Below are 16,494 nucleotides of genomic sequence, written 5' to 3'. Positions count from 1 at the left end.
CCTGGACGCTAGCCCTGAGCAGCCATGCACGCTAATCTGACCGGTATTCTTTTCATCAAGTCGATTTGAGAGTGAAAGTAGTGAATCTTTGAAGTGATTCATTTTGTCTGTATTTTGAAGCCTGCAGTGCTACACATTACCAAATCAACGCATCAAAGATCAGGTAGGCAAGACGTAACCCAGCTAACTTTAGCGGGAATTAGTGGGTGCCGTTTTGTTAATGAAATCTCAGATTGTACAAATGACTGAACCCATTCATTTTAGGGCTGTCAAACAGTTAAAATATTTAAATCAAGATCAGCTTCATCATGCAAGTCTAGCTCCAATCAGTTATATCATCAAACCAAACAAATTTAAAAACATGCTAACTTTGATAGCCCTAATTCATATACAATTTTGTTCTTTTTTGTTGCATTTTTAATGGCAATGAACATGCACTGCATGCATTAGCTAGGCAATATATACAACTGTGACTTGTTCTTCATGTGGTTTTAATGGAATTGTCAAATCTCTTAAGTTTGAAGAAAGGAATGTAGGCAGGGTGAAAATTTCAAAAGAATTCCATTGTCTCTGCATGTTCTTATCATAAATCTTTAGATTTAGACAGCAAGCTTCCATATTAGATTACCTACCACAAGGCTGAAAGAAATAATGTTGATACTTTGCCAGAACATCCATCATCTTACAAACAGGAATGCCCTCTTAAGACAGATCCGGAAATTTGTGTGAAAAGAGACTTCGCTGAGAGGTAGTTTAAAGAGACACAGGATAAACGAGGTGTGGAAGATGTGGTAGATCTCTCACCTCGGTTGTAATCCCAGTTTCCATAAGAGCTGCCACCACATACGCAGTCAAGGAGATCTTTCCATGAATCCCACCCTTAAAAGGAATAGGAAAGAGCAACTTTCACCAGGGTGATGACAAATAACACCTCTATCTCAGCTTCCTCAGTTTGATGAGAACTTGTAAACCTAAGGATTGTTGGCTTAAATATGCAATGTTCTGAGACAAGTAAACTGAAACGGTTCTTCTAGGACTTCTAAAAAAGGATCAAGTGTAAACGTATCTTGGTCTAAGCTATCCTTTTTGTAGAAACTTATGTCTAAACCTTCACAAATTAAGTGGGCCAGAACACAAATTTCCATATGGACCTTTCCCAGTTCACCCATCTCACTTAAACCTCTCAGTGTTAAACAAAAAGAAGGTCTCCATTTATGTACCTGCAGGTCTTTGTTGAGGATCCGGCCCACTGCTGGGAATGATCCTTCCTCCTTTTGATGAGTGATCAGCCAGGATTTGGCAGCACGTAGTTCTTCAGGATCAATGAAGATGAAGCCACGTGACTGAGCAAATGATTTCAGTACGAATGCAGTCAACCTGGAGGACCAAGAGGCAACTTGTAAAGGATTTTAAATCAGTCTTGGAAAGTCTGTCAAACATACGCAAACACTTGCCTGGAAGCCAAGCTGCGTAATATAGTGTGGATGCGAACAAAGTAGATTTTTTCAAAGTATTCATGTATGTTCCTGCATTCAAAGTATGGGATCCATACATAAACTGAAAGCTATTTGAAACATCACATTGAGGATGAACTTTGACAGATGTAAGAAACAGCTAATGGAAATGCTGAGTGACTTTGTCTTGTAAATGCTTTCACCTCTGTGAGTCAACTGAACCAGGCCTCTACAAACATGCAAACCATGTGCTAATTTGTTTTAAATGCAACATGGCATGTCATGACGACATTCCTCAAAGCGGCCAGATGATGATGCAAGTGACTTCACTTAAAATAAAGGTCAACAAATAATCAATCAGGGAGTTTTTCTGCAGCATGTGCTTTAGGGATGTCAAAACAAACACCCAAACAACACCCTAACACTACAGAGTCCTTGCAGGCCTGGCCTTGAACGTTATGTTCCCCAAGAGAGATCATAAGACTGGAGCATTGAGCCTACAGGAATTTTTATAATGCTAAATAATATGTGTCAGAGACTTTAACTGCCAGACCTAAGGGAAAGGTTCTAGAAAGTGTTTGGATGATATAAAGAGCAGCAAAGTGAAGGGGACACCCCTGAATCCTCTAGGTAGGCTTGCGCAAGGTGCCTTTCTCACAATATAACCCTTGTAAGAAGTCACCTTACCTAATGCTTTGGAATGCTTAGAAACCTCTGCCAGGACTCTCAAGGCAAACAGGGCTCTTAAAATGATCCCAAAACATCTGTGGTGAACCACTCCAAGCATGCATAAACTTGAGGTGAAGAGCTACTAACCTTAAGCATATCATTTTTCTATGTGGTTTTAAGGCACCCCAACAACAGAATTTGACCTGCATTGTGTTAATCTGGGTTTCTTCCTCCATGTCTAGAGCATTTGTTGTCGACCTCAGTAGCCGGGATCCCTATTATATTTAACATTTCACAATAAGTGGTTCACAGAAGAATGTCAAGCAGGTTTGAAACTACTCTTTTAGTTTTAGGTGAACTAAAGGAAAACAAGTTCTGCAGCAATCTTACAGGAGTTTGTGGGATTGCTGGAGGGTGTAGAGTAGATTACTGCCGCATGTGGCTCACATTGGATCCAGACATGCCAATGCCAGCGAGTGATGCCAGGAGATGGGTTGCCAGATCTGGTCCAAGGTCTAAACATCTTTCCTCCACTTTCGAAGGCATCCTCATACATTATGAAACTCTGCTAAAGCTGCACCGACCTTCCAGGCATTTATAAATAAAACGTTTCCACTGTTCCAGAACATTAGCTGCTCTTTCCATTGAAGAAGATTAGGTTTGAAGGCCTTGGCATTACTAGGGCACTAAGGCGCTGATGAGGACATTAAATACTTGCTGCACCATTATTTCATTAGGAACCACAATTTCCTGTCCTATCATTCAGCCCAAGCTGGAACATATTAACCCAGCTCTGGAGCTGCTGTTCACCTGGCAATAAATTATCTGTGCTAATAGGTGAAACTGGACCAGAAACAAAAGCAGGGTTGTTTCGGACTTATATGCATTCTTAGGCGAATGAACAATCTGGGAGAGGGTTTGACATACCCATTGGACCATGTTCCAACAGTTTTAAAATGGAATCCCCCATCAAGTACACTACCTATTGCAGTATTCTTAGTGGTGTCAATGTTTCTCAATTCATTCTTGTTTCTCACCTGTGCTTAACTGTGCAAACATTTTCTCCACTCACATACTCTCTGCCAATGCAACATTGTACTTTCCAGAAACAGCAAAAACCAAGGATAAGATAAACTTTAGCCTGCCGTCTAGTCAACTACTTTTCGGGATGACTGGTTAACTAGTTAAAATGAGTAGTCATGCAAGTTTATACAGGAATGAGGGGCTACAGGGATCAAGTATGCACCCTACTTTTTGTGACTCCAACAGCCAAGGCTAACTTCATTTTCCTGTAACTCCCGTGTGTCCAACGGCAGAGCAGGCAATATAATGGGGGTAGGGGGCTGTTGACCTCACAGAGGGCATAGTTAATGATTGCTGTTCTGAACCACGGGAAGAAATCCCCCAAAACAACCAATAAATCTGTACTCCAGTGACTGGAGTCAGGGAGCTTATTAGAAGATTGTTAATAAGGCTCCAGGGTACAGTCAGTTTGGCATTTTACAATCCATGGCTCTATTAAAAGTCAGACAACCATGCTTAAATAAATGAATCATTTCGATTTTTTTGTGCTAAACAAATATATATCATGAGGACAACATTTTTCTTTGGGTTTTCTTAGGGAACACAAACATCACATGCTTTCAATCTGAGGTTTAGCTTTCTATAATAAATCAAACAGAGTAGCAGGGTGTGTCAATATATGAAGATATTTGTAGAAAAATAATGAAACATGGATGTTTGTGAAGTTCACCTTTCTCTGACTGGAGATGGGGGGTTAAATAAAGGACATACTAGAAACAAAAATATGGTTTACGCTATTGTAATTAAAGCCAACTTCTTAGCAGACACAGCATGTACAGACTTCACACAATAGAAGCTTACCACATGCTTCCGGAGGAATCTCTTTCCCCAAAGGCACTGTAGGAACCATCCTGCCTCTTGTATGTCAGTTGCCTCTGATAACCTGCCAGGTACATTAGAAGACCCAAGGCATTGTTTGCACTGCGTTCATACAGACCTTCAATCACTTTAAAATAATTCTTCAGATGATTAAAAATCAAGAAGACGCATTTAAGAATGAAAGCATGTTTTGTCTTGTACCTTGCAGTAGGTAGTCAGTGGCCTCTGCCTCTACCTCTGGGCTGAGCTGATGGGTTTTCTGAAGGTACTTGAGCACAAAGACGTTGGGAGCGAAGTGGATCATGTTCTGCTCCCCACAACCAAAGGGGAGTCTGAGGAGCTTGTCGAGATTTTTCAGGGTAGGCCCCATAACATCACCTGGGACACAAAAGACTGTCACAATAGCAACTGCACATCTAAATTAAAGAAACTTTAAGTTGCATTAGTAGCTTGTTCTGTTGGGTGGCTACACTATAAATTCATCCTCACCAATCATGGCAGCGGTGGCTCTCTCTGAGCCTGGCACCACATTGTGTGGGACTCCCAGAGTGAAGGCCTCATTGTGGTTCTCATCTGCATCTTCTTTGCGCCAGATCCTAAACTCACCAACAGAACCCCAGCCAGTGGAGAAACCAATATGCCGCACCTGAGCAGGGAGTGGTCCAGCCCACTGCAGAATCAGGGTCTCACTGGATGGCTCTAGGCCATGCCCCACCTATCACCAGAAAGATTATGTAACCATAAAACCAGACTATAGTGATAAGCTGGTATTCAGGCTAGGCCAAGATGATTTGTCTGGTCTTTTTAGATTGTTTTAAAAGGGTTGTAGGTACTTTTCAAGTGGGCCATCTGGAAGACCAGATAAACACAATGAAGCATCTAAACTGAAAAGCACTGTGCAGGTGTTTTGTATTTGCTTTTAGAGCTTGTGAAAATAGAAGCGTCTTTCCAAATTTTTATTTTTCGTAAACACCCCCCAAAAAATGATGAACTGATCAGTGCATGACATGGTGGAGATATGCATGCGCTCATTCAGAGAAAAACCAAGCAAGTATGACACACTTTAATTCAATAATAACAACATGGAAACCAATTAAGTTCTACTCAAAAAGCAGTTTGATAAATACTGCATTTAACAAGCACAGGGGTCTCATAAAAACAATTGCTATGTCTTGGCAAAAGCTACCCACATCACCTTAAGCCTACATAGACCCAGTTTGAAATCTCACGTTAATAGACAGACTCCCTGCATTATCAAGATTTGTCATTGTATATTAGATCATGTACAATGGAACATGACTCATCATCCAAAAATGAAAATAGGTCACTTTCAAAACAAATGTAGCCCCAGTTATATGCAAGTAGCTATACCAGTGCAACAGAGTAGAGGTGCTGGATGTGAATATTTCTGTGCCAATGAGAGCAACTCAATGATCATAAATCACTGGGTCTTTGAAGTGGCATTAGCCAGTAGAATATGACCTCATTAGTATGTAGTATGTTGGGGAGCAACTAACTTAACATAGCGACACTACTAACAGAACTAAATTTTTTGATAGCATGACAGTTGCTGAGCGGTTCTGAAAATGGTGTGGCCCAGGGCTGTCCAAACTCGGTCCTGGAGGGCCGGTGTCCTGCAGAGTTTAGCTCCAACTTGCCTCAACACACCTGCATGGAAGCTTCTAGTATGACTAGTAAGACCTTGATTAGCAGCTTCAGGTGTGTTTAATTAAGGTTGGAGCTAAACTCTGCAGGACACCTGCCCGGAGTTTGGACAGCCCTGGTGTAGCCAGTTTTCTAGTAACAAGCTAGAAATGTAGCACAAAATAACTCCTCCTACAAGTCGTATTAAATTTTTCACTATCATCGCAGATATTTACTAAATGGACAAGACTCACAAAATGTACCGAATGGATTTTTGATATTCACAAAATGTTGCGAAATTGCACTGTACCAAAGTGAACTGTAACTCAGCGAAACTTTTTCCCTACCAAAGCGAAACTTGGTAAGCGCCACTGCCTCCACGGTCTGAACAAACTTGCTGAGTTTGATGACAGCGACCCCTTGTGGTAGGGCTGCACGACTCTGGATAAATTGAGAATCATGATTTTTTTTGTTTCAAACAGAGATCACAGTTCTCCCACGATTCTGAACTAAGCAAAATAACATGTAATTTACTAGAGGCTGTGACAAAAAACATAATTACCCCATTCTATTAAAAAATGTTTAATTAATTTGAATGAATTATTTAAAAATGTTTGAGTGAATGATTCAATGACTCACTCATATATACTTCACTTGTTCCATTGCTGAATGAATCAGCATTTTTTTTTATAAATCTCTTGAATTAATGATTCAATGACAAATGCATTTTTTTAACAATCATCTGGTCGCCACCTACTGGCAAAACAATGTAATAAATATTGTAATCAACTAATTTTATTTGAAGCAGCAATTTGAAGCGAAAATTGCTTTCAAAAGATGATATTTTCCATTTTGATCGCAACCACAGACATCAGTATTTATATCCGAACTATAAACTTTTATCCAAATACTTCTGTGATAATATAAATTATTGTAAGACAGAAATAATACTGTGTGGTTGAAAAGACTGCTTGTGAAGCTGTTTCATATCCAATCATGAGAACTACTCTTTCTGTGTCAGCGGCAGCGCGAACACTGATTTGAATGTTCTGAAATGACTTTGTAAATGGCAACTATTCATCTGTGTCTATCAAACCTTTATACTGAACAAAATTATAAACGCAACACTTCTGTGGCATTGTGCTGTGTGATAAAACTGCACATTTTAGAGTGGCCTTTTATTGTGGCCAGCCTAAGGCACACCTGTGCAATAATCATGCTGTCTAATCAGCATGTTGATATGCCACACCTGTGAGATGGATGGATTATATCGGCAAAGGAGAAGTGCTCACTAACACAGATTTAGACAGATTTGTGAACAATGTTTGAGAGAAATAGGCCTTTTGTGTACATAGAAAAAGCCTTAGATCTTTGAGTTCAGCTCATAAAAAATGGGGGCAAAAACAAGTGTCGCGTTTATAATTTTGTTCAGTGTAGAAATAAGATTGTGTGGGTGTTTGAATCGAGATCGCAATCTTTTAATGATTAATCGTGCAGCTCTACCTTGTGGTCTTAAAATGAGTTAAATCGCTATTTTACATCCTATAGTTTGACCTAACGTCCCATCCTGAAATGCCATCTATATCTTAGGGTGTACTCACACTAGACACAGTTGCCAAACTGTGTACCAAACCCGAACGTGCCCCCTCCCAACTCCCCCGCTGGCCTGCACTCACATTGCACTTTACTTTCCAGGCCGGAGCATGCTTTATGCTGCCTTCAAGTGCTACTGGAATTATCATAAATACGAGCTTCCTAATAAGACATTGGACATGAACGGCCTCTCAAGTCGTATTTACTACTGGGAAACACAAAGATTTGATACTCGAGTATGCGAGTTAGACGGGACATAAACTTTAAACATGGGGAGGGGACAACTGCTGTCAATGCTATTTTTTATTAGTTAACTACAACTACATCACTTTGTCTTGTCGTTAAAGTGGTGCCTATTTATATATGAACAATCATTTTAAGCATATTGTATGTATTATAAACAGTAAGATAAGCATGTATTTGACTAAAATTCCAGAATCATGAGCAAGCTGACTATCTAGCGCGGTGAATGTTTATGGTTCAAGATTCAAGATTCAAGATTTTTATTCGTCACATACACAATTATACAAAGTATAACCAGCAGTGAAATGTAAGTGGTTATCAACTATTCCATTGGTTATCATATATATTCCATTGGTTATCAACCAATGGAATATTACATTTTATTCTTTCTGACAACAAATCATTGAATGCGACAAGCTCGTGAACAACTTCATAAGTGGGAAACTTCACAGTGGAATCCATCGTTTTCTTAACTTTGTGGTTAACAAAGTTATTCATTTGTAAGTCGCTTTGGATAAAAGCATCAGCTAAATGACTAAATGTAAATGTAATGTAAACGTTTATTATTTTGAGTCATTTGGGACTTGGTGACACAATATATGGCAGATATATCATTTCAAGTTCCGAACTCGGGTTGGGTTAGCGCTCACACTACATGTGTACCACACCTGAGGCCCAACTTAACTGTGCTCTGGCTGGCCCTCCTCTTCCAACTGAGCCAGGGATGGCTAAACGAACCGCACAGTACGGAGTAATCACACTAGTCAAACGAACCGGGCTTTGGGGGTCAAACGCACTTGGGCATGGTTAAGATTGCCTAGTGTGAGTACACCTTTAGCTATCAAATTAAAAACCGCATTTCCTAATGTTTTCATATCTAACTTACCTGCACTCCCCCTCCTCTCCAGCTGATCCAAAAGCTTCGGAACTCATCCCAGGATAGGATTCCTGGCGTTGGGGCGCTGGCAACAGGCTCTCCCATCTTACCCCGTGAGATCCAGGAGCGTGAGTTTTGCCGCCCACCCAAGACAATTTCCACCATTTCCGTGCTGTCATGTGCACTGGGCGAGAGGGCAATGTGGGCGTCATTATGACTTTTGATGGAGACTTGTACGTGCGTGACCTTCGCTGGCTTCTTGACGTATTGATACTCATATTTGTTGGGTGTGGAGATATGGATTCGTTCTGCGAAATGTCAGTGAAGAAATATTGGAGAATAAACTCCCCACTCTTTGGATTCTAACATGAAACTAGAAGTTATTACTATCAGTTTGAACTTATTAGAGAATTAATAAACAACAGGAAAGATCTTACCATTCGGACAGAAAAAGACGCTGTATGTGTACTCTCTAGGTAAACCTTCAGGCTATGGAAAAGCAGGAATAAGGGATGTTTAAGCAACTGAACTACTAAAAAACAAACACCTTGCTCCAGGCAAAATCACATAACTCCTCTGCACGATCTTTAAAGGATTAGTTCACTTCCAGAATAAAAAAATCCTGATAATTTACTAACTCCCATGCCATCCAAGATGTTCATGTCTTTCTTACTTCAGTCAAAAAGAAATTAAGATTTTTGAGGAAAACATTACAGGATTTTTCTCCATATACGAGACTTCAATGGTGGCCAATGGGTTGAAGGTCCAAATTGCAGTTTCAATGCAGCTTCAAAGGGTTCTAAATGATACCAGTTGATTAATAAGGGTTTTATCTAGTGAAACGATCAGTCATTTTCTAAAGAAAATAAAAAATTAATTACTTTTCAACCACAAATGCTTGAATTTTTATTCTGGAAGTGAACTAATCCTTTAACTTTGTAGCACTCACATACTCTGGTCTGGAACACAGCAACAACAGATTCCCAGTGCTAACTATACAGTGCTCAGCCAATCAACCGGTACATTAAAAAACTATCTGAATGGTTACATAATACACCAGTTTGCAGCACAACATATAGCGACAATAAGATCCAGGGTTCCCACCTCTACCAGCACACTCCTGCGCACATAGTCCATTCCTGCAGGGCTTCTCCTGTCCTCCTGTTCCTCACCCACTTTGCCTGGTTTGATGGACTGCAGCCCATCAGAGCAGCAACTTGGCTCATTATAGGCCACGGCGCGAGCTGCCATGGAAACAAATATGAGACATTAAAGATCACAACTCAGTGACACTAATAATGATTTATTTGCATTATGGGTGCATATGAGGGGACGAGTTGGTGTTTGGAAAAGTATACATGTACAAGTGCACACATGGGAGACTTCTGGCAGCCTTTTTTTAATAAACCCCCTAATGTCTTCCGAGACCCAGATGGCCTGGGGATAATAGGATACACACATGGCTTCGCAGCAGAATGGCTGCTTGCCAGTAAAGCCCCTTTGTATGTGTGTAGTGAGAAGGAAGGACTTGGAGCCAGGGGGACTAGGACAGAGCCATGGGGGGCCCATTGGCCAGCACTGACCTGCAAATTCATTGACAAGCCACAAAGATGCATAGAAAAGACCCCCACCTCTATGCCCTTATGTACTTTTCAATGTCTGATAACTTAAAAAGAACATCGTTGTTGTCCAGCATGGGTCATTACATAAGTCAATGACATGGGTTTCATTTGGCAGCTGTGCTTTGCTAAGGCCATAATGGCAGTACATATAAGAAACTGCAGGCTGATACAAGTCAAAGAGTCAAAATATGCGACAGTGGTTGATTAATATTCTCAGGAATGTTTGCAATGTCTTGTAATAATAAACCTTCTGTAAACAACAGTGAGAACAAACACACAATTCTTGTCAAACATGAAGCAAGCAGAAGATTTATAAACTACCAGACAACTGAATTTGTATCTCATGATCCAAAAAACCTTTTGATCTAACTATCCAGCATACAGGTTAACTCCTTCAATACTGTTTAAAGTAAGATGCATCTCCTGAAGTTTTTCTGATTTATTATACTGTTTCCGTGAAAGATTTGGTTTACCCATTGATTAAGTATTCAGTGGCCTAACCTGTGATGTTGGCAGATACCAGTTCAGAAAAGAGCAGTACTATAAAAGTGGGCGTGGCCTCCCCAGGCACCACACACTTTTTCCGGGTAAGATGGTGTTTTCCTGGGTGACCCACAAACTTGATCCCTTTGGGCACTGACACTTTCACATGGACCTGCAGAGAATGAGTGTAAAAAGAAGTCATGGAGTTTCTCCGTATCATACAAACACATGCGATCTGCATTTTCAAGCTTATAAGGCATGAACTCCCAAGGGCTCCCAAAGTATTCTGGGGAATTTTTGAGGTGCATTGCACATTTTCCATGCAGCTTAACTCATTGCCTCCCATCGTTCCTCGAAGATTCAACTCTAAACCCCTCAGCGCCAACACTGCTGCAAATCTTTTCTCTGCACATACCTCAAGTAAAAAATAAGCTGATACTAAATAACATTTGAGTCCACATGATATGATGGCAGAAACTGGTTTGCATAGCATCTATGGTAGTCAAAGACATGCACGTGTCTTGTAAATGGTGCTTATCTGTGCAAAATTCATTCCCATGGTGCCAAAGTGCTGCTATTTAGTTACTAAGATGTTCTGAGTTTGCTTGGCGGTTGCTAGGGTGTCTTGGGTGATTGCTTATTGGCCCCAATTCTCTATGATAACACTGTGATATATAAGAGGTCATTGTGCTATAAAAACATCCCATTTCAGAATTCAAAACTTTCTTGTTAGTCCAAAACAGCTTATATTGAAGCCAATCTATTAAAATGATCGGTTGTGGAATGTACCATTGTATTATGTAATAGTGTGGCTAAACACCGCCTCCGCAGAATATCAACGCCTGCTTCTACATCACTGCTTAACCCCGCCCACCGATTCATGCATGTAGTGTAAATATCGAGACAGGCAAACGCAGGTCTACGCATAAACCAAACTATAGACTTTATTTGATGACCTTTATTTTTTATGAAATGCCAGACGCGTCAGTAAGAACTTGCTCTTTTGATCACTTAATTTTACCATGGATTCATTTACAAACAAGGCACAATTCGACAACATTTTCAGAAAGATTGAAACTAAAAGACGATGCTGTGCCAACTATATTGTAAATGTAACCTAGTAACTGTTTTCATTATGTGGTCACTATTATCTGTTAAACAGATTGTTTGATATGTACTGAGTATTTATGCATTTTAAACCTAAATCACTGCCGCGTCCATCTCTGAAGGATGTAAACTGTCAAACACACACAACTGTTAGCCAATCATAGCAGTGGCTGTTTACTTCCAAGTCTACAATCCGTCACGTCTATTGATAGAGCAATTCTGATCAGGGGGTTAAAACAGGACAGAAAATAGCCTATTGCTTCTAAATTCGGATGTATTTTGATGTAAAAAATCTTGATAACATTATAAGTGGACCTCACAGAACAGTACAAAATAAAAAAATAAATAAAAAAAGAGTTCATGACCCTTTTAAGATTGTGGCAAACGTTGATGTATTTTTCTGTGTAAAAGCACATGCACATACCTCTGCACACGTAGGAAGGTAGTTATACACTGTCAATGGGACTTTGGTTTGTTCACCACGGACAACGCTGTATGGCAGGGTGAAGTCAACGAAGAAGGGCTTGAATGTGCGCAGCTCTGTGATCTGAGCTAGGCCCAGACCCTTTTCAGCAGACAGAACAATAGCCTCCGTCACCCATGTGGTGATGGAATCAGGGACGTCCAAGCGTAACTCAGCCTCTCCAGTAACACTGCTGTCAATCAAAGTTACATACATATATATAACTTTTCAACAGAATGAAGATGAGTGCATTTTTCTTGTTTTGCCTAAATATCTTATTTTTTCATTTAGTACTGCCCTTCAGAAGCTACAGAAGATACTTACATGTTTTCCAGAAGACAAATTAAGTTAAATTTACCCGATCTTCAAATTCAAAAAGATAATGCATGGCTTTTCCTTCTGCAAGGTGTATGTAAACTTTTGACTACAACTGTACATGCACGCATATATATATATATATATTTTAAAGTATAATTTATTCCTATGATGGCAAAGCTGTATTTTAATTTTTACTGCAGTCTTCGGTGTCACATGATCCTTCAGAAATTATTCTAATATGCAGATTTGCTGCTCAAGAAAGATTTTCTCATCAGTGTTGAAACAATTGGGGTGCAAATGGGAATAATATTTTTCATGATACTTTGAAAAGAAAGTTCAAACACACAGCATTTATTTGAAATACAAATCTTTTAGCCTTTGCAGTCACTTTTGATCAATTTAATGCTTAATAAAAGTTATCATTTCTTTTAAAAAAATCTTAAATTCATATAATTTTAGTTAACCAAAGTAATATTTTACTACCTGACGTTAAAGCAATGCCATATCCATGTTTCTGGGAAGAACGTACGCCTGCGGTTCTCTGCCCTGAAAAACACACACTGATATAAGAAACAACTCTCTTACTGACCTTAGAGACAACCACCTGTGAGATTAACCTTATAATTTCAGACACTGCGAGCATGTGTACCGTGTCCCAGATCTGGAGTGCATAGCTGCCACTAAGGTGGAGGAGTGCGGTTGAAAAGCGGGCACGGCCTCGTCTGTGTACATCCCTCCACTCTGCCTGTGATTCAGACTCACCATATCTGTCATCACCACCAGCCCTGTCTCCTACAACAATTTTACATAAACATATTAGCCTTTAATATCTAAACTAGAGGTTTATTTTTTTTTTTTAAATGGGAGACGGTGATGTTCTCACCGTAAAAGCAAAACGGGCATCTTTAGTGATGTCCCAGTGCCATGGAAACACAGAGGAACGTCGTCTTCGCGATGACAAGCCAGGCCACCAAAAATGTCCCTCATCTTTGGGTACCCCAAAGGCATCAGACACATCAAATTCAGCCAGTTCCTTAAACACCTGCAAACCCAAGAAACTGTTAAGACAATTTCTGAGCTATTGGTGACATGTTTGAAGTTCATATGGGAACCAACCTTCTCAGGAGTGAGCTGGAAGCCTGGTTTGAGAAGGTACATGCTTTTGTCCACAGAAGCTACACATACACATGAGCCACTCTCTGCTCGGACCTTCATGTTCACTGGACTGCCCGGCATCGACTCGTTTGAGGACAAAGACACAGAGACCTAAGGACAAGAAACTCATGAGTTTGGAACAAGAAGAAGGTGTGAACAATGAAAGAACTGTTGGTGAACTGTGCCTTTAATAAATTATAAACCAGATAATTAAGTAGTGAGCTTCAACCTAACTCACCTCATTTTCAAAACGGGGCTGCACAGGAAGCTGCAGACTGTCAGTCACCCCCTCTCCATTTTCCCGAACATAGTAAACCAGTAAGCGACTGAGGGGGGCCATGGCAGGAGTCACGTTGAAATGGAGAACAGAAACGCAGCTGTCTGTTTCAGCCTGAGTAGAGGACACACCAGAGTCTGGGCAGACAGAGGACATAAAGATGGACACACACAAAATGGGGAGGAAAAAAAGAGGAAGAATAGTGCCTTTATGAGCTAATGGTAAGCTTCATTATTTAATTAATGTTTCAAAACATTGTGTCATGAAAAAAGCAATATTATTCTTAGAACAATGCACAGTACATAAAACTGATGAATTAGAAATAAGGAAAAATAAAGCATGAAGTATTTAAATTAAAAGTAACAAAATCCACTACAATTTTATGAATTACCTAGCAGACAACAGTGTAAGTAAGGGCCATTAGATTAAAGACAAAAACAAAGAAAATCAAGGTAAATATTTTTTGTCATTTTGTCACAGTATGCCAAAAGAAAAGTGGAAATATAATTTAATTGTATTTAGGATATATAAAATTTTATCTGTAAAATCAGCCTTAAAAGACTCAGGGATTTAAAAAAAAAAAAAAAAAGTTTTAAAAAGTACAAAAACAGTATTTTAAATACAATGTATTTTATGACCAAAAGTGCCCATAAATGAGTCACTAAATTGAAAAAGGCATATTGCTGTTATTGCAATATAACTGACCGGAGTCTCGAGGCGGTTTGGCAGTGGTGTGAATGTTCGTGTCAAAGGTGACTGTAGCTCTCTTTTCACGGTGGGCCATGCTCTTGGCATGTCTCTGACCCGACTGCACGATATTCCCACGAGAGGCGATCTCGTAGTGCAAAGTGAAGTTACAGGGACACGTGGACTTCAAGGAGATCTCTGCTTCTTGTCCAATCTAGGCACAAACAGGTGCTTCCATGATTAAAGGTTGTTTGTCTTATCAAGTATCGCTAATTATATTGGCAGTGTCTCTTACCACAAGAGGAGCACTGGGATTTAGGAGCTGGATGTGGCACTTGCTAGGAGAATACCAGCTACTGATGGACAGATAGTTGGGAAGGTACTGGTCTCCTGCAGGCCTACCATCAATGGCAGTCACTTTTGACTGCAAGCAAAAAGAAAACAAATTAACTGAATCTGAAAGTTAGAAATAGAAGGTACTGTGACTTGGACTGTATTTGGTGCTACTACTCCCAAAATATTGGTGAAAAGCTATACAAAAACAATTAATAGTAGTTATCTTTCAGACTATATTACTATCTTTCACAAAGCATATTGAACCATACTCCAGATTTACACAGATGCAAACGTGGATCCTTAGTGTTTACCTGAAAGATGTCCTTCTCAATGATCAAACAAACCAAACTTCATAGTCAATAAAATTCAGGTTTACATCAAAACTTCTAGTGTGAAAGTGACATTAGAGCAGGGTATGCAATCCTGATCCTGGAAGGCCAGTGTCCAGCAGATCCAACCAGATCCAACACGTTTGCTTGGAGGTTTCTTGTGAGTCTTATGACCTTGATTAGTTCAGATGTGTTGGGCTAAACTCTGCAGGATAGTGACCCTCCGGGAACTGGTTTGGACACCCCTACATTAGAGGAACCATCCCAATGGCACTTGAGCAACCTGGGAGTCATGTGCCTTGCTGAACAATGGTACTACTTCATGCAACACTAGTGTTTGAAACTATAACTTTTCAGGATTTGAACCTACTAACCTAGCCTCTTAAGCACTAGGTCAGGGTAACCAATCCTGCTGCTGGAGGTTTGCAGAGTTTGGCTCCAATCCTGAACAAACATACCTTCCTAATACCCTTACCAGGTAATAAAGGTGTAAAGATTACTTGTAAATTACAGGCAAGTGTGTTGGAGCAGAACACAAATCTGCAAGAAGTTTGGCTACCCTGCACCACCCCTAAAAAAAGCGTCCACCAAATCTCCAAATCCCTCCCACTGACCTCCAGCCAGACGTACTGCGCAGCTGTAGGGATGGAGGGAATCTCAAAAGTGGCCTTGCCATTGCGTGAGACCAGCTCACTAGTGTAGATGTTGTCCTTCGGGGTAAGTTCGGCCTTAACCCGCACTTGTACTCCTTCCGCTGGACTCCCGTCCGGATAATTCACCTCAATCTGGGGTCAGTGGTGAAAAACGATCATTCCAAATTAGCATTGATTAGTAGAAAGCATAAAAGGAAACATCATCCGTTTTCTACCAGAAGACTGATCCTCCTCTCACCATCCCTTTGTAGGGCAGACCAGGTTTGAACTGCTTGCGAGTATCTTTGGAATACTTGATGTCAATGAGCTGCTTGTGGACGGGCGTTGAATCATCAAACATGGTCTGCTGTCCACCATCCACGCTGCTCACTGTCACCCACATGTGCACTGCACCTCGGAAATGGTCTGTAACCTCTAAGGGCATCATGTCCTTCACACAGAGGCTGAAAGTGGCTGAGCCTTTAATCTATGTAGAAGAAAAGAAACTTGTTGCAGAGAATTGCTACTTACTTTTGATGTTACAAGGGCATAGCGTGCTAAAAAGACTAACTTGGACTAGTTGATTAACACTGGTTAGTTACTGATCAATCTTGCCCCCTGTCCAAATTGGCAATTTTTTATGTGGACTTGCAGTTTTGTCCATGCAGACTGCAAGGAGTGGCTACGGACTACACCTTTGTGG

The 16,494-nt window shown here is 40.3% G+C and overlaps 1 protein-coding gene across 4 annotated transcripts in view; it reads right to left on the bottom strand.

Annotated features, from left to right (window-relative positions):
* LOC306867131 (C3 and PZP-like alpha-2-macroglobulin domain-containing protein 8) overlaps positions 1-16,494 on the bottom strand; it is a 52,154-nt gene that overhangs the window by 12,719 nt on the left and 22,941 nt on the right. For all 4 annotated transcript variants that reach the window (XM_079412669.1, XM_079412671.1, XM_079412670.1 and 1 more), the window contains 19 exons: positions 16,051-16,278; positions 15,774-15,944; positions 14,790-14,918; positions 14,513-14,708; positions 13,769-13,944; positions 13,492-13,641; positions 13,259-13,417; positions 13,025-13,167; positions 12,859-12,921; positions 12,019-12,250; positions 10,506-10,659; positions 9,487-9,626; positions 8,820-8,871; positions 8,392-8,690; positions 4,515-4,740; positions 4,227-4,403; positions 4,008-4,089; positions 1,221-1,377; positions 805-879 (listed from right to left, as the gene is read on the bottom strand). In XM_079412669.1, the coding sequence (XP_079268795.1) occupies positions 805-879; positions 1,221-1,377; positions 4,008-4,089; positions 4,227-4,403; positions 4,515-4,740; positions 8,392-8,690; positions 8,820-8,871; positions 9,487-9,626; positions 10,506-10,659; positions 12,019-12,250; positions 12,859-12,921; positions 13,025-13,167; positions 13,259-13,417; positions 13,492-13,641; positions 13,769-13,944; positions 14,513-14,708; positions 14,790-14,918; positions 15,774-15,944; positions 16,051-16,278 (3,009 nt within the window). The remainder of the gene's footprint in view (positions 1-804; positions 880-1,220; positions 1,378-4,007; positions 4,090-4,226; positions 4,404-4,514; positions 4,741-8,391; positions 8,691-8,819; positions 8,872-9,486; positions 9,627-10,505; positions 10,660-12,018; positions 12,251-12,858; positions 12,922-13,024; positions 13,168-13,258; positions 13,418-13,491; positions 13,642-13,768; positions 13,945-14,512; positions 14,709-14,789; positions 14,919-15,773; positions 15,945-16,050; positions 16,279-16,494) is intronic.

This window comes from Barbus barbus, assembly GCF_936440315.1.
Source record: "Barbus barbus genome assembly, chromosome: 49".
Lineage (NCBI taxonomy): Eukaryota > Metazoa > Chordata > Actinopteri > Cypriniformes > Cyprinidae > Barbus > Barbus barbus.
Note: the sequence above shows the minus strand (reverse complement) of the source record. Positions and strands in the feature narration are given on the sequence as shown.